The 26,769-nt window shown below is 43.5% G+C and overlaps 1 protein-coding gene across 6 annotated transcripts in view; it reads right to left on the reverse strand.

Moving 5' to 3' along the window:
• Positions 1 to 26,769, reverse strand: part of RBL1 (RB transcriptional corepressor like 1) — an 81,837-nt gene that overhangs the window by 18,864 nt on the left and 36,204 nt on the right. For 5 of the 6 annotated variants that reach the window (XM_077832429.1, XM_077832428.1, XM_077832432.1 and 2 more), the window contains 6 exons: positions 25,236 to 25,373; positions 19,324 to 19,488; positions 18,969 to 19,104; positions 17,323 to 17,589; positions 5,261 to 5,478; positions 1,883 to 2,059 (listed from right to left, as the gene is read on the reverse strand). In XM_077832429.1, the coding sequence (XP_077688555.1) occupies positions 1,883 to 2,059; positions 5,261 to 5,478; positions 17,323 to 17,589; positions 18,969 to 19,104; positions 19,324 to 19,488; positions 25,236 to 25,373 (1,101 nt within the window). The remainder of the gene's footprint in view (positions 1 to 1,882; positions 2,060 to 5,260; positions 5,479 to 17,322; positions 17,590 to 18,968; positions 19,105 to 19,323; positions 19,489 to 25,235; positions 25,374 to 26,769) is intronic. The other variant, XM_077832430.1, reaches the window with a different exon arrangement.

The following is a 26,769-nucleotide window of genomic DNA, read 5'->3' on the forward strand; positions in this document are numbered from 1 at the left end:
ACTTTCCTTTCCATTACAGAGAAAGGGAAAACTGTGCCACATTCAAGAATTCTTAGCATGTTGAAAGACTTTGGGGTTATGTAGGGCTTCACAGTAGTGGGAACAGAAGCCAGCCCACCCTAAGCCCTCACTTTCCAGCCCATACACAATACAACTTCTAAATAGGGGAGGATGGGAAAGCAGATCCTACAAGAAATTAGCCTTACTTCAGCAGGAGAGAAAAAGATTAACATGTTTGATGCCAACATGCTTTATTCTTGTATAACTCAATTTGTGTAGTTTTGCTGTGATGTTGCATGTTTCAGAAATATGCTTTGTACATTTGATTTCAAATCCATACTGTACATTTTTCATGAGCATTATATATAGCTTGAACTTATACATTTAAAAATGTAGTATTCTGACATCTGAATATGACAACATGAGAACAGTTTTTTGTTAACAATTCCTGCTGCTCATCTACACTTGTAAAATTACTGCTCCCTTAAGCTGAAGCTTAAAAATTAATTCTTCCCCTTCCCCTTCAGAAGCTACCCCTGAATTGAAAAAGAGAACAATTATTAAGTCTTAGTGGGTAAGTAAAAATTTTAGTGATATTTGAAAATTGGATTTCTTATCCTTTGTTACAGGTATCTTCCTTATTTTCTGGAACAAGATGCAAGGTTACAAGGATACACACAGTCAGCTCTGTTTCAAGGTAAATTACATGAATCACCAATTGTAATAGCAAATGATCAACAGTTTTGCAGTGGAACTACAAGAAAAATGTATCAAGGTCCACTTGCTGCAGTTGGGCTGTCCGGTCTCATTGCACTGGAGGCAACACTTCAGAGAAAGGCAGGAATCATGCAGCTGGCACACCTACTCAGTAAGACAAGAGATCATTCAATGGTGGTATTTTTCTGCAAACCTTGTAGCAGTGTCTAAACTAAGATTTAAGGATTGCTTACAATTACTAAATGTATAAACAAGTAATTGTATTCCATAGCAGCTTCATTCCACAGGTAATACCTCTTCTTATTTTGTCTTTCCCATTAAGGGCTCATTGGGCAAATCAATTTAATATTCTCATCCCATTCAGCACAATGGAGTCCTGGTTCATACTACGGCTCCCAGGTGCTACAGTAATACAAATAATTACATTGGCACTTTGCCTAGTTTGAGTTCTGTGTTTTGTTTTATTTTTTCCCTGAGTTTGCGTCAGTCAGAAGTAAGATTACAAAACTCCCATTTGTGTGATAAGTTGGGCTGTTTATAGCACCTCAAAACATAATGTGAACAAGCTTGCACATCCCTTTTTATTTCTTAGCAAAACATTATATTGCTAAGATAGATTCTTAGCTAGGTTCCTCAACCTTAATATCCTGTGTATGCAATTGCTAGAAGAATTGTTTTTCTGAAAAAAGTGAAGTGTGGATATAAAAAGCAAATTATTCCATGGAGGTGCAAGCCCCAGCAGCCTTTTAGTTAGTGCTCTGCATAACTACACAGATGCACAAAACTATTTCTAGTCATAGTTTCTCACTTCATAGACCAGCAGGGGTGCAGGCAGAGCACCAAAGATAAGCAATGTGAGGCAATCCCTTCTGGAGACAGACTATAACTATGCCCTTTCTAGCTGACAACGGAACAGTGTGAAGGGGCTCAAAAAAAGGAGTACCATCCAGTCCTGAGTCAAAAGGATTGTTGATATAGGACCTTGAGGGAGGATATGTAAAGCAAAGGTAAAGAAGACTTCAGGGCTTCATCAACATCTTGGAAGCACCTCCCCTCCCCAATAAGATATCAAAAGTAAAACAATTGGATAGTAGATTTGCAGTTTATTTTATTTACTTCCTGGAAATAGCTTAAGATATAATACTTCCTAAAATCTGTACGTTACCTTTGCCATAATGTAAAAGGCACAAAGGAGGAGCTGATCCAAATGTCTGTCTTTCATTAGATCAGTGCAATGAACTAATGTGAACTCAAAACATGTCCATATCTTCCTGCGCAACTCAATGGAAACATCCAGTTTTAAGCACAAATCACGCAAGCGCACACTTGCCAAATGATACACCTGGGATGGAAAACAGCACAACAGAGAGTGAAGCCAACTGAATCTTGAAATCTAGTTTTATCACAATTGTGAGTCTTAAAACAACAAAGCATGCTAGCAATTAAAGGGAAGAATTCCAGAAAGCAATTTTTTTTTTACCTGTACATGTTTCTGCATCTCAGAAACAGCGATTTGAGATGGTTGGACTGTATGTACTCCAACTCCATGATTGTCTAGCTAGATAAGTGCTGCTACCTGTCAGTTAAGCACCTTTTGGATCCCAATTCCAGCTCTTTGTTTTCTAGTTCCAGACAAATCCTCCACAGCACCAAACACAAACATTCAAAATGTTAAAGCAAGGAAAACAACAAATCAGAATCCTACTTAGCAAAATACCATTTCCTTAACCAGAAGCAATTTGCCTTCACAACACAGAAGAGATGTCTAGCTCCCACTCCACTAGTTTTCTTGTCTCTTAGCAACCAGAAACTAGAATAGAAAACTTCCATTCCTATATTTGAAATTCAAAAATCTACAGGTAAAACCCTACTTTCTGCATGTTCAAATTCGTAAGTCCAGAACTGACAGGATCTATGTAGCAATCCCTTCATACAGAGACCAAATTCGAGAGCGGTTAAAAATGAGAATCCATCAACTAAAAGCTACTCTAATAAAAAATGCTAAATGTACCGAAGCTGCCATCTTACCAATCTCTGCAAGGGGTTCTGCATGGGAGAATGTACTCAAATACTGAGTTGTCATCTCTGCCTTACAGGCTTCAGAAATACAAAGTCTGATCCATCTGGCCAGTATAATTTGACAAGCATTGTACCTAACTACTCCATCTACCTGACCACATACCTTGGGACCCCTCAGATGAGCAGGAAGTTTGAAGAGGTCATATACTTTACTTACACCCAAGGAGATTAACCTACACAGTATTTATCAGGTTTCTTTTTAAAAACACCTCATTCAGATGAAAACCTGAGATGACCTTGACAAGTGCAACATGATTAACAGTCTTTCATTAACTGTAGAAGTTCTTTCCCCCCACTATGAGAACTAAGAACACATAGGCATTTATGTCTGGAAGTAAAAAAAGAAGCCTTTTAATGATCTGCTCTATTGAAAAGTTCCACAAGACAGGCAGAAGAGAAGAATATCCTTTTGTGCACAAGGGTTTGAGTTCATAACCTGTAACCAAAAGGTCAAAACTCCCTTAAAGATGGGGTTTCATCAGAAGCCTGGATTTTAACTTTCCTAGCAACAGGGAACAGTAGTTTTGCTTATTACATAATTTTCCAAGCACACAGTGAAAGCAGATAAAGATTCATAAAACCACTGTATGATTGAAAATTAAGCTTGTACGTTGGTTGGACATTAATTTGGACCAACTTAATTCTCATCCCTCCTTAGACAAGAGGTGGGGATAGCAGTTGTTTGATTGAAAGCAGAGAACCAAACTCCATTCTGCCTGTGAGATCCTAAGAGAAATCAGAATCTCTAAGAATAAGTTTTATTTTCTCTCTCTGTAACAAAGCACTCCAATGAATGAATCGCTCACTGCTAGTGTTGCTAGCTGAAACGATGGCCACCAGGAATACAATTAAATAAAGAAGCAAGAAAACTCCAACAGGGAAGCATACAAATAGTGCAGGTACTATGATTTAAGTTTTTGGAAGGCAGATTAAGACTGATCTAATCAGGTATACTCAGGGGGTTTGCTCATGTTTATGGATAAAGAAATCTTCCCTCACCTTGTCTCTCTCTAAAATGAAAATGCAAGAGAAAGGCAGCAAAACTCCTATAAGTTATTCATGCTTATTCATCCCTCAAATTCCTTCCTTCCTCTGGTAAGCAAGCATGTTATTCCTCTTTCTGAATATTGTCCCAGAGGGCTTAAGTATCCAACACAGCTTTGTGAAGCCCCACATAAGCAGCCAATTCTGGACAGGTCAGTGGGTCCAGGAAACAGATGTTACTTCCAATAGAAGAGATGACAGAATGGAATTTTCAGAGACAGGAGAAGCTGAAATAAGAGTGTGTCTGAGGCTACGTCTACACTACGAAATTAGGTCGAATTTATAGAAGTCGGTTTTTTAGAAATCGGTTTTATATATTCGAGTGTGTGTGTCCCCACAGAAAATGCTCTAAGTGCATTAACTCGGTGGATGCTTCCACAGTACCAAGGCAAGCGTCGACTTCCGGAGTGTTGCACTGTGGGTAGCTATCCCACAGCTCCCGCAGTCTCCGGAAATGAGATTCAAAAGTTTGTGGTTCTTTTCCTGTCTACCTGGCCAGTGCCTCTGAGTTGAGAGTGCTGTCCAGAGCGGTCACAATGGAGCACTCTGGGATAGTTCCCGGAGGCCAATACCGTCGAATTGTGTCCACAGTACCCCAAATTCGACCCGGCAAGGCCGATTTAAGCGCTAATCCACTTGTCAGGGGTAGAGTAAGGAAATCGATTTTAAGAGCCCTTTAAGTTGAAAAAAAAGAGCTTCATTGTGTGGACGGGTCCAGGTTTACATCGATTTAATACTGCTAAATTCGACCTAAAGTCCTAGTGTAGACCAGGGCTGAGCGTGTCTGAACACTAGTCAATTACAGGAAGATAGTCTTCCCTTCAGCATGTCTAATCCATGCATCTAAGAGAGGGATGATGAAAGTTTCCCAAGTCCTAGTTCAAAACCCGTTAGAAAAGAAAGAGCTCAGAGAGATTTAGAAGAGAAAACACCCTTATTTGAGGCCTTACCCCAGCCTACAGGGTCTATGTGCGTTATCTCCTCTCTCTGAGAATTTCTGGCAAAGCACTAAGGAGTTGGAGCTAGTACAGCTATCTGCACCCTCAGCAGAGCTGGGAGAAAACAAGAGCAGGAATAAAGAACCAGAAAGCACTAACAATTTGTGGCTAGCTATTGGAGATGCTGCCTGTCAACCAAGGAGATTAGAGAACTACACATCTGGCCCAAATTAGTGGATCTGAAAAGCAATTTTTTAGTAATAGGATTTTAAAGCATTTTCTGGCACAGGTGCCTTTATTAGTGCCAGAGGAAAAGTAACTGAATAACACAGGAGTATAATGGAACAGTTTGCTGAGAGACAGACAAATTTAAATATAATCAAGCATTAACAAAACAGAGCACTTGGTCAATAAAAGATTACCTCACCCACCTTGTCTCTCTAAAATAGAGAAAAACATTTAATACAAAGCAAGATATTTACCTTTCTGTAAAACAGTGCCATGGAGCCAGTTTTCTTTGGTTTGCTTCCTGCCGACTGATGTGCTTCCTGTGCTTGATTCATACGGGAATGGTTTGGAGATGCACCAGTTAAAGCTTGAGCAGTGAGAGGTACTTGTCCATGACTCTCCACTTTAGACTGCTGAGATAAATTCACTGAAACGGGAATCAAGGTAATCCCTCCAGTGTTGTTTGCAATACCTGAAGACATATATAGGAACATTATTTTGCAGCCAAGCTGCACAGTTGAATTGCAAATATAATCATAATTCACAGAAACAGTTAATGTTAAGATTGTTCTGCAGTGTTTGATGTCCAAGGAATCCTTGTTTCCCTGGCAGTGCATTCATAAAGGAACAACTTTATCATACTCTTGAAAACACTTAAAGGGAGGGACACTGTAAACATGAAAGATCACACTTCCGTCTAAAAGCATTGTTGGTACAAAATTTATAAGAAACATTAAATAGTTCTATAACTGAAAGCTAGCAACATCTTGCTTATTTTTTTTCCAGTTTATTTTGTGCACAGTCAGTTTCACTGTTTCCCTGTTATCAGTTTCTCTATCAAGCGCCAAAGGGGAGAGAAAGCACCCCTTTGAGAAAGAGAAAGCACTATATTTTAAAATCAATTTCAGAATAAACCCCAAGACCTACTGTTTAATTAGAAAGTGTAATCTATCAGAAACAAATATTCTGAAATTGACACATTTACAATAACCTAGAGCTGACTGTCCCTTTAAGAAAACAGTTACTTACTGCAGCTGTGGTTCTCCGAAACGTGATGCGGACATGTACTCTAGTTAGGTGTGTGCACTCCCAGTGCATTGAAGCCAGAGGTCTTTGCTAGCAGTACCTGTAGAGGGGCAGTGCTTGTGTCTTATGGCTCCTCCCCTGGCTATATGAGGTGGCGCCACCGTCACACCACTCAGTTCCTTCATAATGAAATCCCATGAGAGGCGACTCCAATGCAGAGGGGCAGAGGGTGGGTCATGGAATACATGTTCTCATCATACCTTGAAGAACCAGAGTTACGGTAAGTAACTGTTTCTTCTTCTTCGAGTAGATGCAGATGTGTATTCCAGTTAGGTGACTCATAAGCTGTACCACAATCTGTAGGCAGGGCTCAGAGTTTACTGGAATAGAGATCACAGGACCGTTCTTCTGAGGCCTGCATCTGCTCAGGAAGATGCGGTAATAGCATAATAGTCCATAATCGTACATGACCTTGTGGCCACTTTCCAAAAGTCCAGTGAGGACATGTCACTGAGGAATGCTATCGATGTCGCTTGCACCCTCGTGGAGTGAGCCTGTATCCACTGAGGAGGCATAGTCAAAGCTATCTCATACATAGTCTTGATACAGGATGTTATCCATCTAGAGATGGTCTGTGCAGAGACTACTTGCCCCTTCATGCAATCTGCATATGACACAAACAGGCCAGATGAAGCACAAATGGCTTAGTCCTGTCCAGGTAAAAGGCTAGATATGACCTGACATCCAGGGTATGGAGACGCTGTTTCTCCAGGGAAGCGTGTGGCTTATGGAAAAACACGGGTAACTGCACTGCCTAATTCAGAAGAAACAGAGACCACCTTGGACAAAAACTTTAGGTGTGGTCGCAGCATCACCTCATCCTTGGAGAACTGAGTGTAAGGAGGCTCAGCCATAAGGGCCTGTAACTCACACCCTTCTTGCAGAAGTGAAAGCTATCAGGAACACAGTTTGCTGAGACAGGAGGGGCAGTGGACAAGACGCAAGGGGTTCAAATGGAGAGCCCATTAGAACAACCAGAACCATAGTTAAGTCCCAAAGAGGAACCAGTACTTGGATCCGAGGACATAAGCGGAGAAGCCCTTTCAGAAATCTCATCACCATGGCATTGGAAAAAAAAATGCTGATACTGCTGCCAAATGTACTTAGTGAACTGAGGGCAAGGCCGGATTTCTGACGATATAACAGGTACTCACAGATGCCCTGGATGGAAGCCCCTGTCAGTTGGGTCCTGTAGGCCAAGGACCACATCGAGAACCTCTTCCCTTTAAGTATGCCATCCTAGTGGAGGACTTCCTACTGTTGAGCAGGACTTGTTGGACAGCCTCTGAGCATTGCTCTTTTTCTTCATTCAGTATAGCAGGATGCAGGGTGCAGCCATGGTGCTGAGTAAGCAGGTTGGGATGGAAAGGAAGCAGTATGGGAGGCTGAATTGACAAAGCAAGGAGATCTGAGAACCAGGACTGTCTCTGCCATGCAGGAGCAATGAGGACGCTTGGCCCAATCTGCCTTGAGTTTGTGGATGACCTGAGGAATGATTGGAATAGGTGGAACGGCATACAAAAGAGTTGACTGCCAGCTGCAGTGGAAGGCGTCAGAGAGGGAGCCCAGGCTGAGGCCCCCTCAAGAACAGAATAGTCGACACTTTCTGTTTTCCCTCATCACAAACAGGTCAATCGCGGGGATATCCCCTGTTCCAATGATGACCTGAAGGACAGTCTCCTTCATGGACCACTTGTGGCTCAGGAAGAAAAGCCTGCTGAGATGGTCTGTGAGACTCGTATGCATCCCCTGCAAGCGGACTGCTACTGGAGTGATGTCTTCAATGCAAAATTGCCACAGGTTGATCGCCTCCAGGCAGAGTAACCTGGAATGTGCTTCCCCTTGTTTGTTCACACAGTACATCGCGGTGGTATTGTCAGTGAGCATGTGAACCATTGAGTGTCTGATGCAGTCCCAGAAGACAAGACATGCATTGTGGATGGCCCAAAGTTCCAACAAATTGACATGGAGTAACGCTTCCTGTTCCAACCACTGGCACTGCACCCTCAATTAATCCAGATGTACTCCCCAACTCAGAAGGGAAGTGTCGGTAACCAATGACTTGGTCTGAGAGGGCCAAGTGAAAGGGACTCCTTGGCACACACTATGTAGTGACTCCCAAGAGCACAAGAAATCTGGGACTGGTGGAGAAAGGCAAATCAATCTGTTCAGAGAACGCAAGGCAGGGTAGCAGACCATCCTTAGGTACATCCGAAGAGGGCGAAGGCATAACTTACCCAACTGGATGAGTTGCATGTAAGTGGGCACATGACTCAACATGCTCAGACACACACAGACAGTCGTGGAAGGCCAAGATTATAGACTGAGGCAGAGCTGTTGAATTGCTTGGAAGCGGTAGGCCAGCAGGAACACCCTTTACCTTGTGGAAACTAACAGGGTCTAATTAACTCAATTTTTTTTTTTTTTTTTTTTTTGAGTGGGAACCGTGATTGTCTTTGTGGTGTTTAAAGTCAGTCACAGACGGTCAAGCAAATGCAATGTGGTGTTGACATGGGTGAGAACCTCCTCTCTGGAGCCACCCTTCAGCAACCAGTCATCGAGGTACAGGAGGATGTGGATTCCCTTCCTCCTGAGAGAAGCCATGACACCACAATGCATTTGGTGAAGACTCAGGGGGCAGAAGCGAGGCTGAATGGGACAATAGTGTAATGAAAGTGGCAGTCTCCTACCACACAATGCAGAAATTTCCTCTGTATCAGTAGAATCGCCACATGAATGTAAGTTCCAGAGTAACAAATCAGCCATTCTGAGACCATGTGAAGAGTTTAGCTGAGAGTGAGCATGCAAAATCTCATGTATCTGCTGTGGAAGTAGGAAGAGGGGGAAAAGAGGATTTGAGTGCAGCCATCTTAGTTTGTTAGAGACAGAGCAACAGTCAGGCTAACACAGAACCATAATAACGAAAGATTTGTAGAGGCAGGACTGGTGAAGCGTATGGGAAACTGCAAGCAAAGCTGTTTTTAACTTTGCCTTGAGATAACAATGGAATGTAATTGTTAGCAGGAAATGTTGAAAACAAATAAGATATCAGAAAGAAAAATGTATAAACAAGGCACAGCTTTATATAATGAAAAGGTATAAATACTGCTTTATATTGTTTTGTATTTTGAAGATTTGCATAAGGACAGACACTCTGTCCAATTGCTGTCTTCCCTGCAATTGCATGAATAAAATTGTCTCTGACTTGTTGCAAACAACCTAAGAGTGAAGACTGAGTTTTCTTACACACTGATTCACTTGTTGAGGCCGTGAAAGTTGAGAATGGGTCTCATTCATCCTTGGATTTCGGTATCAGGAAGTACTGGAAGTAAACGCTGTGGCCCTGGTGCTCCAGGGGAACTTCCTCCACCACTCCCAATGTCAACAGAAAGCTGATCTGCTTGATGAGCAGAGTCTTGTGAGAGGGGTCCCTGAAGATGGATTTGGGGGTGGGGTGCATAGTCTGATCTGACAGCGTCTAGGACCCAGCTGTTGGGAGACAACTGAGTCCCAAGCACTGCAGAAGCAGGGCAACAGTCCCTAAAGAGACAAAGAGGGTGGAGTATTGACTGAATCAGTGCTCTGGACTAAGGAGTTAAAATGGGTGATTAGCTAGCACAGAGAAGGCGTGTGGACTGTCCAAAGCCAGAGCCTGACCGATTCCTCTTGTGGGATCTATCCCTCTTTCTATGGTAATCCTGCTGTTTCAGGGGGAAAGGCTGTGTGAAGAAATGCTGTGGGCAATATTGTTGCTGCTGCTGTGCCCGATAGTGGCATCTTTGTGCAGATGGCATGCACCCTCCCAAGGACCTCAAGGTAGCCCCAGAATCCTTAAAGCAATGCAAAGTGTCATCAATCTTGTCCAAGAACCAGAGCTGGTGCTCAGAATAAGCAGTTTAAGCAATTGCTTAGGGCCTCAACCAGCTCAAGGGGGCCTCCTAGTAATTATTGGCATGTGTTGTGTGTCACCAATAAGCATTCTTCAAAAAATGCCGGAAACTCCTCATGCAAGGCCTTGGGCAACTGGTTCTTGAATCTAGACACGGCTGACCAATTGAGGAAATCATACTTGGACAGCAAAGCTTGATTTGCGATCCTCATCTGTAGGAATGATGAGATATAGATCTTTCTGCCCAGAATATCCAATCGCTTGGAGTCTCTGTCCTTGGGGGCAGACTTCAACCTACCCTGGCCCTGTCATTTACTGCCATTATGGTCAGGGAATTTGGGGCCAGGTGTGAACAGAACCCCTCAAATCCCTGCCTGGGAACAAAGTAGTGCTTTTCCACGTGCTTAGCCCCCAGTGGTACCAAGGCCGATGTACTCCACAGGGCTCTCACCGGCACGAGGTGCATATCATTGATCAGGAGAGCCACTCTCCCAGGGATAGCAGGCTGTAAAATGCCCACCAGTTTGTATATGTTCTCTTGGAGAAACTCCGCCTGGACGCCCAGGGATGCAGCTACCTGGTATAAAAGGTCCTGATACATCTTAAAGACCTCCAGAATAGAAGGGGAAGACGAACAAGGCAGCATGGCATCATCTTGAGATAAGGATGAGGGTCTTGGCTAAGACACAACTGGCTCTTGCTCCTGGGAAGACATACCCAGGAGGGAGGCTCCGCAGGAAGATCACTGATGCCTGAGCTTGCAGCTGATCTGCAGTCATTTAAAAAGGGACAGAGAAAAAGACAGAGAATATCTTATTGCCCTCATGTAAATCCATGGTACGCCTATGTCTTGAATACTGCGTACAGATGTGGTCCCCTCATCTCAAAAATGATATACTGGCATTAGAAAAGGTTCAGAAAAGGGCAACTAAAATGATTAGGGGTTTGAAACAGGTCCCATCTGAGGAGAGATTAAAGAGGCTAGGACTTTTCAGCTTGGAAAAGAGGAGACTAAGGGGGGAGATGATAGAGGTATATAAAATCATGAGTGGTGTGGAGAAAGTGAATAAGGAAAAGTTATTTACTTGTTCCCATAATATAAGAACTAGGGGCCACCAAATGAAATTAATGGGCAGCAGATTTAAAACAAATAAAAGGAAGTTATTCTTCACACAGTGCACAGTCAACCTGTGGAACTCCTTGCCTGAGGAGGTTGTGAAGGCTAGGACTATAACAGGGTTTAAAAGAGAACTGGAAACATTCATGGAGGTTAAGTCCATTAATGGCTATTAGCCAGGATGGGTAAGGAATGATGTCCCTAGCCTCTGTTTGTCAGAGGGTGGAGAGGGATGGCAGGAGAGAGATCACTTGATCATTACCTGTTAGGTTCACTCCCTCTGAGGCACCTGGCATTGGCCACTGTCGGTAGACAGGACACTGTTCGTATGTTCTTATGTCCTAATTGCAAGACCAATGCTTAGAGAAATTTTCTCACTTTCTGCCAGAGTGTTTCTAGCCCTGGAAGAACATAGGGCCAAGTCTACCCCTAAATATTAGGTGGACATAGCGACATGGCTCCCAGGCATGAAAAATTCACACCCGAAACATGCAGTTAAGCCAGCCTAAACCCTGGTATAGACACCACTAGATCAAGAGAAGAATTCTTCCATCAACCTAGCTAACATCTCTCAAGGTGGTGGATTAACTACAGCAACAGAGAAATCCCTTCTGTGGCTTCAGCAAACATCTGTGCTACGGCACTACAGTGGCTCTACTGCGGACCTGTAGCTCTGCCACTGTAGTGTAGACAAGACCTATGTTATAGGCCCCTAAAATCACATCTTGCTCAGCACATCTGGTCTCTCCTCCATTTAATTCCTAAGTGGTTTTAGAAGCAGGTATCCCACAAACTACTAAAGTTAAAAAGAATGGCTTTATGCCTCTTGAAAGCTTGAATTCCTAGATTTCAAGTGGTTATAAAGCATTTGTTTCTAGCCCTATGGAACTCTAAAAGTGAACTTGAAAAGCTAGTTCAGACTAGGTGGACACACTTGCGAGTCCCAAAATAAAGTGCATTTGGGCATCTGATTGTGCACAGGTCACCCCATTTACTCACTAAAACTCCTACTCAAGGCTAACCGTTTGCCAAGTCTGACATTGCAATTCCCAAGACTGACTGTCAGTATCTTCAGCATGTATAGTAATGATGCATCTTGTTTACGGAATTATAATCCAGCTCAGCTCAACTAACACCTCTGGTTTCATTATTTTATGAATGGGACCGATAACAGGATTTGTTTAAAATACATCTTTGTCAGTCCAATCATCTCCTTCTCGGAGAGCTTTTCCATGCTTCAGTCAGGTGGAGAAGTTTCTATGGGTCGCCCTTGGAAAATCATGGGCCCTTTGTATTTCCAAAACACAGATTTCCAGCTCGGCCACGTGACCAACTTGACAGTCTAGTGCAGGGGGTCTCAAACTGGGGGTTGTGACCCCTCAGGGGGTCGTGAGGTTATTACACGGGGGATCGCGAGCTGTCAGCCTCCATCCTAAACCCTGCTTTGCCTCCGGCAATTATAATGGTGTTAAATATATTTAAAAGTGTTTTTAATTTATAAGAGGGGGGGTCGCACTCAGAGTCTTGCTATGTGAAAGAGGTCACCAGTACAAAAGTTTGAGAACCACTGGTCTAGTGCAACTTAGCTGCACTACTGTCCACGACCATCTGACAGACAATGACACCATGATGCCCCATGCATTGTCCTCGCACGTTACTGTGGTATACAGAGCTAGAGAAACATGAAGCAGCAAGGGAGAAGCCTGGAGGACTAACAGAAGATTCACCCCCAAATCCAATTGCTTGGTCAAGAATTATGGCATTTTTATGCTGTTACTATTATTGAGGTGATGAAAGTTGTCTTCTCAGCCTTAACTTCTGCAAAATCCAAATCAGAGGAAGCATTCTGAATTCTGGGCAATCTGATTAACCCAGATTGTCTCAGCAATGTAAAATCAAGTGTTTCTCATATGTATAGTAGTCAACATACACATCAGACAATATAAACTGGAATTCAGTCAGAGCTGACCGCTTCAATAGGAACAGTACAAGAGTGGGAGATAAAATATGCCACCTGTAGTAACAGCCGTGTTAGTCTGTATTCGCAAAAAGAAAAGGAGTACTTGTGGCACCTTAGAGACTAACCAATTTATCTGAGCATAAGCTTTCGTGAGCTACAGCTCACTTCATCGGATGCATACTGTGGAAAGTTTAGAAGATCTTATTATATACACACAAAGCATGAAAAAATACCTCCTCCCACCCCACTCTCCTGCTGGTAATAGCTTATCTAAAGTGATCACTCTCCTTACAATGTGTATGATAATCAAGGTGGGCCATTTCCAGCACAAATCCAGGTTTTCTCATCCACCCCACCCCACCCCCACACAAACTCACTCTCCTGCTGGTAATAGCTTATCTAAAGTCACCACTATCCTTACAATGTGTATGATAATCAAGGTGGGCCATTTCCAACACAAATCCAGGTTTTCTCACCCCCCCCACGCACACAAACTCACTCTCCTGCTGGTAATAGCTTATCTAAAGTCACCACTCTCCTTACAATGTGTATGATAATCAAGATGGGCCATTTCCAGCACAAATCCAGGGTTTAACAAGAACGTGGGGGGGGGGGGGGTGTAGGAAAAAACAAGGGGAAATAGGCTACCTTGCATAATAACTAAGCCACTCCCAGTCTCTATTCAAGCCTAAGTTAATTGTATCCAATTTGCAAATGAATTCCAATTCAGCAGTTTCTCGCTGGAGTCTGGATTTGAAGTTTTTTTGTTGAAGAATTGCCACTTTTAGGTCTGTAGTCAAGTGACCAAAGAGATTGAAGTGTTCTCCGACTGGTTTATGAATGTTATAATTCTTGACATCTGATTTGTGTCCATTTACTCTTTTACGTAGAGACTGTCCAGTCTGACCAATGTACATGGCAGAGGGGCATTGCTGGCACATGATGGCATATATCACATTGGTGGATGTGCAGGTGAACGAGCCTCTGATAGTGTGGCTGATGTTGTTAGGCCCTGTGATGGTGTCCCCTGAATAGATATGTGGGCACAGTTGGCAACGGGCTTTGTTGCAAGGATAGGTTCCTGGGTTAGTGGTTCTGTTGTGTGGTATAATCACCAGCAACCACATACCACATTGGTCAAACTGGACAGTCTCTACGTAAAAGAGTAAATGGACACAAATCAGATGTCAAGAATTATAACATTCATAAACCAGTCGGAGAACACTTCAATCTCTCTGGTCACGCGATTACAGACATGAAAGTCGCTATTTTACAACAAAAAAACTTCAAATCCAGACTCCAGCGAGAAACTGCTGAATTGGAATTCATTTGCAAATTGGATACAATTAACTTAGGCTTGAATAGAGACTGGGAGTGGCTTAGTCATTATGAAAGGTAGCCTATTTCCCCTTGTTTTTTCCTACACCCCCCCCAGACGTTCTTGTTAAACCCTGGATTTGTGCTGGAAATGGCCCACCTTGATTATCATACACAATGTAAGGAGAGTGGTCACTTTGGATAAGCTATTACCAGCAGGAGAGTGAGTTTGTGTGGGGGTGGGGTGGGGTGGATGAGAAAACCTGGATTTGTGCTGGAAATGGCCCACCTTGATTATCATACACATTGTAAGGAGAGTGATCACTTTAGATAAGCTATTACCAGCAGGAGAGTGGGGTGGGAGGAGATATTTTTTCATGCTTTGTGTGTATATAATAAGATCTTCTAAACTTTCCACAGTATGCATCCGATGAAGTGAGCTGTAGCTCACGAAAGCTTATGCTCAGATAAATTGGTTAGTCTCTAAGGTGCCACAATTACTCCTTCACCTGTACTGCGTGGCTCTCAGATGGTTTCTCTTGCTGAGGTTTTGGTTGTAACCCCAAGCAAATCACATCATGTATGGAAAGGGCCCTGTGTCCTTCATGAATGATGAAAGCAATGGAAAAGATAACAGGCCCATTATTGTCAAAGATTCCTAATGCCTGCATTAGGGATAGCAACATACCAATAACATTTAAATAAAGAGTGCTTAGGACCTTGCTCAAGACACCATATTTGATTAACACACAGTTTTGTCTTGCCTTGAATCTCCCCTTTTAAGAGAAAGTAATTGAAAAGATAGTGATGAGCTACCTCCAGTACTGATTATACAGATTTTGATGCCTAACTTCTGGGTTCAGGCTTGTTTATGGAAACATCTCTATTGATATGGATGATCTTCTAGTGATGATGTAAAAGGTAAAGTTCCCAAGCTGATTTTAATAGATTTACCAGCAGCTCTGGATAACACTGTGACTCTAAGGTCTGACTGACTTGCCTGCAAAATATTGCAGGAGTGGACTGAGGAATCTTTCAGTGGGTTTACTTCTTCTCAGAAACTTCAAAAAAGGGTAGTGCTCGGCAATCTCTTCTTCCCTTGGCCCTGCAAATGCCGGGTTCCATAGCATACCATTTTGTAATCCCTTCTGTCTGACATTCCTATTAAGCCACTTGGAAAGATCAAGACTTTGGACTACTGGGTCATCAGTATAACAATACTCAGCTCTTTGCCACCATCTCAAACACTATGACGTCTATAGTCTCTTTACTCTGCCAGCATACGATATAGAGAGATGGATGAAGATTCAAGCTGGGAAAACCTGCAGTTTTGTTTCCTGGTAAGGGGAAGGAGATGGGGGATTAAGCCAATGGTATGTCTGCATCAGCTAATAAGGGTGTAATATCTGACTTTCACCAAAACGGTTCACATCCTCAGGGTCTCACTGGATTTATCGCTGCTCTTTGACTTAACCTGCATTGGTGACCCATAGTGTGGGTGAGTTTGCCATTGATCATGGACCATTCTTCTTCGATCTGGATCTCACACAGTCATCCACACCTTTGTTACTACCAACTGGGACAAATGTGTTTTAGGACCAATTCCTCCAGCTACTTCAGAACCCTTCTGCCTTCCTCCTAACTGCTTCAGGATGCCTCAAACACAGGACCTGAGGTCAAGTCTCTACACTGGCTTCCTGTTTTCTTCTGGCTGTAATTCAAAGATGTTGGTAATCATATTCAAAGCCTAAATGGTGTGGAGCCAAGGTATCGAGAGAATACCTCCCACCCTATACACCTGCACAGCAATTAATATCTATTAAGATCGGCTGGGAGACTGCTGAAGTTGAACACTCAGGGCATGACACTATACAATGCAGTTGTAGGGTGCTGCAAGTACAAGCATAGGTAATAAAGCAGTACAGGGAGTGCAGTGGAACGTACTCCTGAATGAGTGAGACAGACATTATGACTGCCAAGTCACTTCTGTCTAGGAGTCTTTAGAAAAGAAGGCAAAGATAAGTGTCTCAGTTGTATTCCATGGATTGTTGTGTACTGCACTATAAATATCAAGAACATGGTTTCCCATGTTTGGCAGCATGGCTCTCAGTCAAAGGTACTACCCTTAGAATTTGCTCCTCTTGGTATCACGAACATATAACGGTTTCTGAATGAATTTAATTTAGAGAGCACTTGACTGACTATTATCTTAGTTTCTGTGGATGGCATATCTAATTTTATTTTGCTCCTTTAAAGGTCGCCATGGCAACAGACCTTACAGAAATTTGTAAATATTAAACTTTAATATGCTTCTTTTTATATTAGAAATATTGGAAATTAGAGAGAGCTCCATTAAATCATCTAGTCCATTCCTCATGGGCCAGAGCAGGATATGGGGAGCTGCCATACAGCCAACTTCAATCTGTCAGAGTCAAGTACTGTGAATCTTTCATGTATCAATTTGTTTCTAAAATCTATATCCCCTTATCCTTAAGTAAAATCATGATATACTGAGTAAACAGATAGGAAAACAGATAAGGATACAGCTGTACCTGTGGACCTAAGCATATTAAATCCCCAAGAATTACTTGTGTCATACATCTTCATAAGGCTTCATCTGTGACGAAGCAAAATTGACAAAGCAACTACTTCACAAACCCTGCCCCAGCCTGCAAGTAGATGCATTACCAGGATAACTTGTAAGCAACAAGTCTTTGTCTAGACACTAGCCCACGCAATAATAAGCACTCAGGATGGCAAAGTATATTTCCTCTTAATTTTTCTTTTCAAAACAATTTTCTTTAGATGTTACTTGTTTAAAATGCAAAGCCCTCCAAACTGAATCTACATTGTGTTTGATAGTACAACCAAACCCCAGAAAAAGGACATAGTAAAACATGCAGCACCATTATAAAGTGCAGTGAAGTAAAATGAATGGATATCTTACCATGCAGTGGGATTGTAACTTTCTGTCCCATTGTCCCTGTTACAGTAGCTGTTGCCATGGTCAAAATTGTCTGTCCCGTTGAGAGAGAGACGTTTTCAGCGGCAACGCTTGAAGCTGGGGCAATTTTCAATTTAGTTCCTTCAGATAGAACCTTTTCTACCTGCATGTCTTTTGGGCTGTCATCGCCAAAGAGCCTTCTCTTAGCACTTCCAGCTGTAGGAGAACTGTAGCGCTCATGAACAGAGATCGGAGACAATGGCTGCATGTCTAATACGCAAGAAAGGAAAAAACATCACTACAATATGCAGCAGTTTAATAGAAATACAATTTCCAAACTGAGAGAACTGCTAGTCCCCAAGCTACAAAACAGAAGTCAGAATCACAAGAAACCTTCCACAGACAGAACAGTAGCACCATAATACACAGATCAAAGTCCTCTAGCCCTTCAATTGCTTCCCCTTATTCTCTACTATTCCCAAACAATTTCATTTGATTGACAATATGTTTGGATTCTTAGTCGCTGGAAAGCGATGGAAACCTCATCCTCCTCCAGCCGCATCTTCCCTGTGCTCTAGCTGCTCGGACATCTTGTGTCTCTGTCTCTTCCTCTTTAATTCCCTCGCTACTATCCAGCTTGAATCCTCCCTCCCTTTGCTCATTCCCTTAACTCTACTGCTCACAAACTCTGCTCACTTTTGCTGCTGCCCAATAGCATGAGTGGAAGCAGTTAAACTGATCAGTACAATATCAGTTTCACTCTTTTCCTCCATGGAACCCTTCAGAAGCTCAAGATAACCGCCTGCTGCTTAAGATACTACATGGTGTGTGTCCCTCTTCATCCCACAAAGCAGAAGAGCTTCTGGGTAAACAGCAAAGTGAAACTGGCTAAAAACTTGGAAGTTTCACTCTGCCTCTAGCTCTCATCCACTCCCCATGGACATTTCCTTGTCAGCAGAGGCAGGTGCATGTTTTCAAGCTCTGCTCTTCTCCCCTTCAGTATGCTTCTTTACTTTCTGTACATTTCTTTGAATGGTAACAACAGGTCATACAGTTCAGTGGACAGAAATGTTTGCCTTTTTGTGAAAAAATAGCAAGTCCAAGTTGTTGGTTGTGGGGTTTTTTGTTTTGCTTTGTTTGTTAAAAATAAGTGTCCATTTAAGAACTAATGAGATAGAGGATAGTATTTTTTAAAAAAGAAATTGACCAGTCAAATCTGAGAACGGAGGCATAAAGATAGAAAATACAGGACAGAACCAAACTGCATAGTGAACTACTGAATAGATTAGAACAGCAGGAGAAGCAGAGCTACCAGCTCTCAAGGATTACAGCTACACCATCTGAATCACTATAGACAACCCTAGAAAAGGCACAAAGGCAAATATTACTCTGATTCAGGTTAGGCAATGTGGACATAAACACTGGTGTTTCACTCACTGCAATACAACTGATGGAAGAACAAGCAATTGAGTGTTATGGAGACAAAGCCATAGAGTTAGGGAGAAGATTTCCAAACAGAAAGTTTGAAAAGCCAAATGACTAAGATTCTAAGCAAACACAATTCAAAGACACCCAGGATTTCTCTATGTATTACTATGAATGGTTTGAAATACTATATACTACAAACACATCAGAAGCTCTCTACTCACCCCGTCGTAAACTCCCACCAAGATCTGTGCGAACCTCTTTCAACCGGGGGTGCACAATAGGAGATACTGGCATCAGAGGCAGATGCCCTAGTCCACTTCCTCCATTACCGGCTTCAAAATTACTTGGGTATATTACCTGGGATATAAGAGATGCCAGTTTAAGAATAAATAATCTTCGCCTCTTCGTACCATCTACCATTATTAAAAAGGGTGTCAGAGAACACTGTGTCTTCGTTTTATAATTATTTCACTACTGGATAAATTGTTGCATTTGATTAATATCCTACACAAAATATCAGCCCTGGAAAAGGAGTACATTTGCATTTTCTGGTAATTTCTTTGCCCTTCAACATACTTCTTCACAGGTTGGGACCTTGTTTTCTGAGGCTTGTAGAGCTTTCCATAGGGCAGAGTCACTGGTCCAGGCCAGACTCTCCAGAATCTGTTCTTCAATGTTGTTGAGGTGCTTTACCATGTCTCTGGAGAGTCCTTCCTCAGACCGAATCAATACTTCAATCACCTAAAGGGAAGCAAGGCAGTTTAATTAGCCATGCTAAAAGCAAAACCACCTCACCCATCCTTAAACACACTCTGACAGAATGCTAGTCATAGCACCCTGGTCACTGACATTGCTGCAGCTCAGAAAAGGTTGCCGGCACAACTGGAAATAATTAGCTATTTTCTGTTGCTGGATTATGAGTACCTGGGTTGTAATTACTAGACTACTGATACAATTGGGAGAATATAAATGGAAGGAACAGGAAGCAGGAGGGGAAGCTCAGAAGGTGACCAGTACAAAGGAGAGAAGCAGTGTGGAAAGCTCCTGCTGCAATATGCCTGTGTCATGTTCTGTTTAAAAAAGAACTATGGAATAAAAGATGCATGTGATGAAAGGAAAATGACCTGGGTGTGTTTACGACTGTGAGACTATGGGATCAGGCTAGAAAGCATGGTACACTCATCAACTGACCATTCATTTCAGGTCCAGTTCAACCCTCCCTCCTTGTTTTTAAAAGCTCCAGCTTCTATTACATACCTTGCATGTTTCTGCTCCTCTTCCTGATACCTCTGCTCATCCCACACACTCCCCTCACCCCAAAACATACCATCTTGCCATAGCTGGTACAAAAGCATTCTATCCTGGAATCCTGTGGTCTGGAATAGCTTCCCTACATCAATTCTCCATCTGATTCCAAGTCCCAGAGGGCCTGTGTTATACAGGAGTTCAGACTAGATGATCATAATGGTTCCTTCTGGCCTTAGAATCTATGAAGACATTTCCTCCTTTCAGAGCAGCAGCCGTGTTAGTCTGTATTCGCAAAAAGAAAAGGAGTACTTGTGGCACCTTGAGACTAACAAATTTATTTGAGCATAAGCTTTCGTGAGCTCACGAAAGCTTATGCTCAAATAAATTTGTTAGTCTCTAAGGTGCCACAAGTACTCCTTTTCTATTTCCTCCTTTGTTATATATTTGTTTCTTTCTCCCTCTCCTTCATCTTCACTGAGCGAAAATGTAGTTTAGTTTAGAATTTTAAGACCCAGTATAAAAGGCTTCATGTGAAATGGTGATTTTATATATATGTATACACACACATCATTTCCAGTTTACAATTAGATTTAAATTTAGTTTTTAATAGATGCTCTACCACTTTATAACTAGGTGATGTTCACAAATACCATTACCCATCAATCTAAACCTTCATCTGTAAAAAGGTTAAAGCCCTTATGGTTGTGAAGTTAGCTTTACAAAGAACAATCTGACTCGACAGATATTAGTGACATCACTTAATGCACTGACACAGTACAGTGAGGAGTGTGGTTTAAGAGCCTATATCAAACAGAAAATGTGATTCAAGTATAAACCAATGCTGTGTAAGAGAAAGTTACTCACCTTGTGCAGTAATATAGGTTCTTCAAGATGTGTCCCCCTGCGGGTGCTCCACTTCAAGCATTTTTGCGCCCATGCTCGTAATCAGAGATTTTTTATAGCAGTGCCCAGTTGGGTTGCACATGTGCAGTCCCTATCTTGCGCTGTTTGAGGCGGGTAACTGGTGCTGGCTCTATTCGTTCTCTACTGCAGAGACTAAGTAATAAACTCCAAAGTAGAGGGGAGGAGAGAAGGTAACGGAGCACCCACAGGGGACACATCTTGAAGAACTTCCGTTACTGCACAAGGTGAAGAACTCTCTTCTTCTTCTTCGAGTGCTGTCCCTGTGGGTGCTCCACTTTAGGTGACTTCAGAGCAGTGCCCTCCAGTGGAAGGATGGGCTTTGGAGTTGAAATTGTGAGAGCAGACAGTACAGTGAGTCCAAAAGAGGCATCGGACGTTGTCAGTTGTCTTAATGCGTAGTGATGCGTAAAGGTATGGACTGAGGCCCAGGTTGCAGCCCTACAGATGTCTGTGACAGCCACCACCGCGAGGGACACGGGAGGAGGATGAGAGAACAGAAACTCTCAGCCTTTGGCAGGCACCAAGTACTTCCTTTCTGTTCTCTTTGCTGTGGGTGGAACAGAGGCAGGAGTCTGCCAAATGTCCTTAATCGGTCCCAAAATGGCATTGTGGAGGGGCAGGACCACAGAATGTCCAGGAACCCATCTGAAGTTTCCTTGATGACCTCTGCCTACAATCTAGATGTCACCCTCTTTAACAAATCTTGGTAGGCCCTTAAGTTGTCCTGTGGCAGGGAAGACCCCTTGAGCATGAGCACGAGCACATCCTCTGGAGACAATGAGGAAGACGTATGCGCTGCCATAGCATCCCTTGCCGCCTTTTCCCTAGGTCCACTGACTTGGGTACCGGTATCAGTTCTGGTCTCGGTACAAGGGAGCATCCCCGCTTTGGCATCGGCAATGGTGCTGGGATCTGCTCCGGCGCTAGTCCCGGAGGTTGGCTCTGGGGTACCTCTATGTGCCCCTTATGCTGCTACAGTCTCTGAGAGCACTGAGTAGGAGCAGCGTGAGCCCATCCCTTGGCCTGGTGGAAGCCTCCACGGGTTCCAAAAAGGCCATTGCAGAGCACTTGACCCCACGGGCCCATAGGCCAGGTCCCTTGGGTCATTCCTGCTCCTGGTGCTCCCAGTGGCAGCACTGCCCATGGGGACTGGCATGGAGCTTCCCTTCAGTGCAGACATCTTGATTAATTGGATCCGGAGTTGGAGCTCGACGAAGACACCAAGGAGGAGGACCTAGGTGACCACAGTGGGGCCAATCTTCCTGGTGTCTGCAATCAGTGCCATGGAGACATTTCTGGTGAGGCAATGAAGGGGAGCTTCCCCATGGAGGCTGGTCTTGACACTGGCTTAAAGGCGGTCAATGCCTCAGTGCCGCTGGTGCCGCCTTCTGTCTCCTATTCGGACTCGGCACTGACAGAGTCATTAGCTCCGAAGCAGCAGCGTAGGCTTCCAGGGTCGAAGGCACCGCAAACTGGTCCTCCAGGTGCTGACCTGTCAGTTGGTCAAGTGCTACTGGGGTCTGTGGTGCTGGCAGTGGTTGTTGTTGCGGTGCCAGGGAGGGAGAGCAGCCCGGCACAGGTCTCGCTCTATCCCGCTGTGCTCGCTTATCTGCCTTCGGTGCCGGTGAGCGTGTCTTCTCCTTTAGGCCCCAGTGCTTCTTCGGCACTGGTGAGGAGGACCAGTGCCAAGAGCCCCTAGCGGTGCACTTTGTACTGATGCTGAAGTACTCAGCGCGGAGTCTGACCTCAGCTCCGAGGCGGGTCTCAGCGCCACCTCCATAAGTAGGACTTTCAGCCTTGCTGCTCTGTCTCTCTGTGTGCGGGGTTTAAATTCCCAGATGTTACAGCGCTCTTTTCTAAGACCCTCTCCCAAACTCTTCAGACAACTCAAGTGAGGGTCACTAGCAGGCACAGGCTAGGTTTAAACCCGGCTCCCAAGGCATGTCCCAGTACCAGGGGAGGGACGGACCAACTCTCCGAGTATGAAGAGGAGTCGAAGTCCTAACCTATAACTAACTAACCTACTGGAACTACTAACACTATGAAACTAACTATTTACAATGCAAGAACAGTGGAAACCACTAAAACCACTTTGCTCAAGGCAAAGGAGGAAGTTCCGACAGCTGGATGCGCGGTAAGAAGGAACAGAGGAGTGTGGACTTGGCAGGAGCCCCATATACTGGTGCTATGAGTGCACAATACCCGGGGGTGCCAGCGCCGAGCCTATGAATACTACTAGGGGAAAGTCTCCGACAGCTGTGCTTGGGGCATTCGCACACCTAAATCAGAACGGACATGTGCAATCACTCGAAGAACTGCGAGCAACAGCAGAGGCACACACACTGGGGCTATTGCCTGAGGAAAGGGACTCTAAAATGAAGGCTAGGGGAATGTTTCCACTACTCTACTCTTGCAGCTACCCAAAAACTGAGGAAGTGGTAGAGTAGCAGACACACCCCAACCTACAAACGTCAACAGCCAGGAGGCGATGGGAGGTCAGAAACAGAGGCTTTGGGAAGGGAAAAAGAGAGCGGGCATATACCATACTGACAAGAAAGGCTGGGGTCCCCAATGAGGGTCCAGGAACAGCACTGCGACTAGAGTCTCAACACCCTCTTGGTTTCTCAAAGGCTGGCTTCTATCTTGGGCATTGCTCCTGAAAAGCAGGGCCCCCACATCTTAACTGGCTGGCTAGACCTCCGACTATTAGGGCCTGGAAGTTTTCACTGGATGCCTAGGTATTGGTATGTCTGTGAGAGAGGCCAAAAGACAGAGAGACTGAGATAAGGTAAGTTAGTAAAGAAGAAAGGCACAGAATTTGTGGGGGAGAGGCGGAAGAATAACGGTGACAAAAAGGTGGAAGTGGGGAACGAGAAGACAGTGCTCTGTTGCAGGAAAGTCAGTTAAGTAAAGACAGGAAGGGAAAAAGATTTAACAAATGGGATGTAACAAGTAGGACTGATCAAACAGTACTCAACAAATATATTATTTTGAAGTATTTTATCAGTATTAGTTCAAGAATTTCCCACAGACTTTTGTGGTATGTGACCAGTTCTACTACTGGTGAAATATTTAGTAAATTTGAATACTGGTAGAAATACTGGTCAAATATAGTCTAAGAATATTTTATTCCACTATTTGACCAACCACAGTAGTAAGTCACGTTTACAAATCATTTGTTACATCAAAAATTAACTGACAGCATGTTACAATTAAATAAAGTATACAAACCATGCACAAGTGCTTTATTCCTTTACATTACAAGGGAAAGGGTGTCACAAGTATTACATATGTTGGATAATAGATGTCAATTCTTGGTAGCATATTCAAGGGCAGTGTGGTGGGGCACTGCCAAACCCCCATGCCAGATTGGGCTACAGCAGACCAGAGCAGCTGCGCAAGGTGGCAGCCAATCAGGGAGGGCCTGTTAGAAAGCCAATCAGGGCCAGTATTACAGCCAGCCAATCAGGGCTAGGCTAGGCCCTATAAAAAGGCTGCCCAGGAAGGGAGCAGGCAGTCTGTCCCAGACCTTCATGGGGGAAGGTCTGTCTCCTGAGCCCGAGACAGACACCTCGGACAGAGCAGTGCTGGGCAGCGCAGGTTCGGGGGGCGCACAGAAGGGCTCTGGCCCAATACCTGCCAGACTGCAGGCCCTGACAGAAAGAGCCTAGAGGATGTGAAGGGCCAGAGGGGAAGTGGCCTAGGAACAGTTAGACAAGGGGAGAGGAGGAGGGCAGAGAGGCTGCCACTAAAGGGTCTTTGGATTGGGACCCAGGGTAGTGGGCAGGCCTGGGTCCCCCCCTTTCTCCTTGTACAGCACCTGGCTGTGGAAGGGTGGCCGTGACAGACTGCAACTGGCCCTTGAACAGAGGGGCTACACTTGAGGGGTTGTGGTTGGCCACTGCGGCAGGAGCGAACTGGAAAAACTGCTGTTAACTCCCCCCTGGAAGGGGGCCACTGTGGACTTAGGGGCACTGCCGGAGGGCAGTGTCTGGAAGAGGATGCTGGGAGCAATGTGGGTCGAGATACCAATTGAGGGCAAGAGATGGACGGGACACCACTGGCAGGGGGTGCTTTGCATGAACTGACCTAATTCCCAGAGTAAACAGCAGGAGGCACTGCAGTGGTGAGTCCCAATCCTGTCACAGGCAGCCTTACACTAAAATAGCACACCTGTTACAGGTCAGCACTCGCCCCTCTGCTATACCTAACCTAGGAACAGAGGGCTTCTAGGACTGTCAATCTAATACTAAATAGAGGTACTTTACAAGTTTATAATTCAGATCCAAGTATTTGAACACGATGTTTATGCTTACCTTATAAAAATAGAATGGTCGGAGATCAAGAACCTCAATAATCCAAGGGAAAGTTCGCAGTGAGCTATATGCAAATAGCACAATCTCCAAACAACATGCCATCAGGGAACGATGGAAAATGTCTTGCTCCAAAAGAGCCTAGATGGGACACAGAAATGGTTTTCAGCCACATCATTGAGGAATTACTCATAAATATGTTTTCTTAAATGATACCAGAGAGACTGAACTACTGAGAAAGAACAGCATTCTCATCATCACACACACAAACTCTATCCACACTAGATGAAATATGATGATTTGATCTGCTAAGGCCTACACTAAAAAAAATCTAGAATAGGAATTTAAGTTTTGTTTTAAATCATACCCTGAATTTACTATTCATTAATTAAACCTTAACTGAATTAAGATTTGGGATATGGAAAAAGTTACAGAAGAGCAAGCACTGAAAAAGAAGTCAAGAGACAAAGGACATAGATTCCAAGGCCAGAAGGCCTTGTGATCATCTAGTCTGATCTTTTTTATAACAAAAGCCAGAGAATTTTGCCAAAATAATTCCTAGAGCAGATCTTTTAGAAAAACATCCCATCTTGATTTAAAAATTGTCAGGGATGGAGAATCCACCACGATGTTTGGTAAATTGTTCCAATGGTTAATTATCCTCACTGTTAAAAATGTATCCCTTATTTCCAGTCTGAATTTGTCTAGCTTCAACTTCCAGACATTGGATCATGCTATACTTGTGTCTGTTAGACTGAAGATCCCATTATCAAATATTTGTTCCCCAATGTAGGTACTTCTAGACTAATCAAGTCACCCTTTAACCTTCTTTGTTAGACTCAAGGAGCTCAATCTATTTATTTTATCACTATAAAGGCACAAAAATGATTATAGGTCTAGAAAACGTGACCTATGAGGGAAGATTTAAAAAATTGGGTTTGTTTAGTCTAGAAAAAAGAAGACCGAGGGGACATAAGTTTTCAAGTACATAAAAGGTTGTTAACAAGGAAGACGGAGAAAAATTGTTCTTCTTAATCTCTGAGGATAGGACAAGAAACAATGGGCTTAAATTGCAGCAAGGGAGGCGTAAGTTAGACATTAGGAAAAACTTCCTAACTGTCAGGGTGATTAAGCACTGGAATAAATTGCCTAGGGAGGTTGTGGAATCTCCATCATTGGAGATTTTTAAGAGCAAGTTAGACAAAAACCTGTCAGCGATGGTCTAATAATACTTAGTCCTGCCATGAGTGCAGGGGACTGGACTAGATGACCTCTCAAGGTCCCTTCCAATCCTATGATTCTATGTTTTTTAATCTATTCATCATTCTTGTGGCTCTTCTGTGAACCCTGTCCAATTTATCATGTCATTTAGCATGTCTGTTCCACTCTTTACAGCCAGATTTGCTGTCTTATAAGCAGTACAGGTGCTGACACACTGGAGAAAGAATAGCAGGTAAATCAATTGTATTACAACTAGCACATTGCTAGATTATGACAGTTTAAGCTACAAAAAGGAAAATTCCAATGGCATACTTAA

The sequence above is a fragment of the Eretmochelys imbricata genome, chromosome 13, assembly GCF_965152235.1.
Source record: "Eretmochelys imbricata isolate rEreImb1 chromosome 13, rEreImb1.hap1, whole genome shotgun sequence".
In the NCBI taxonomy this organism is placed as follows: domain Eukaryota; kingdom Metazoa; phylum Chordata; order Testudines; family Cheloniidae; genus Eretmochelys; species Eretmochelys imbricata.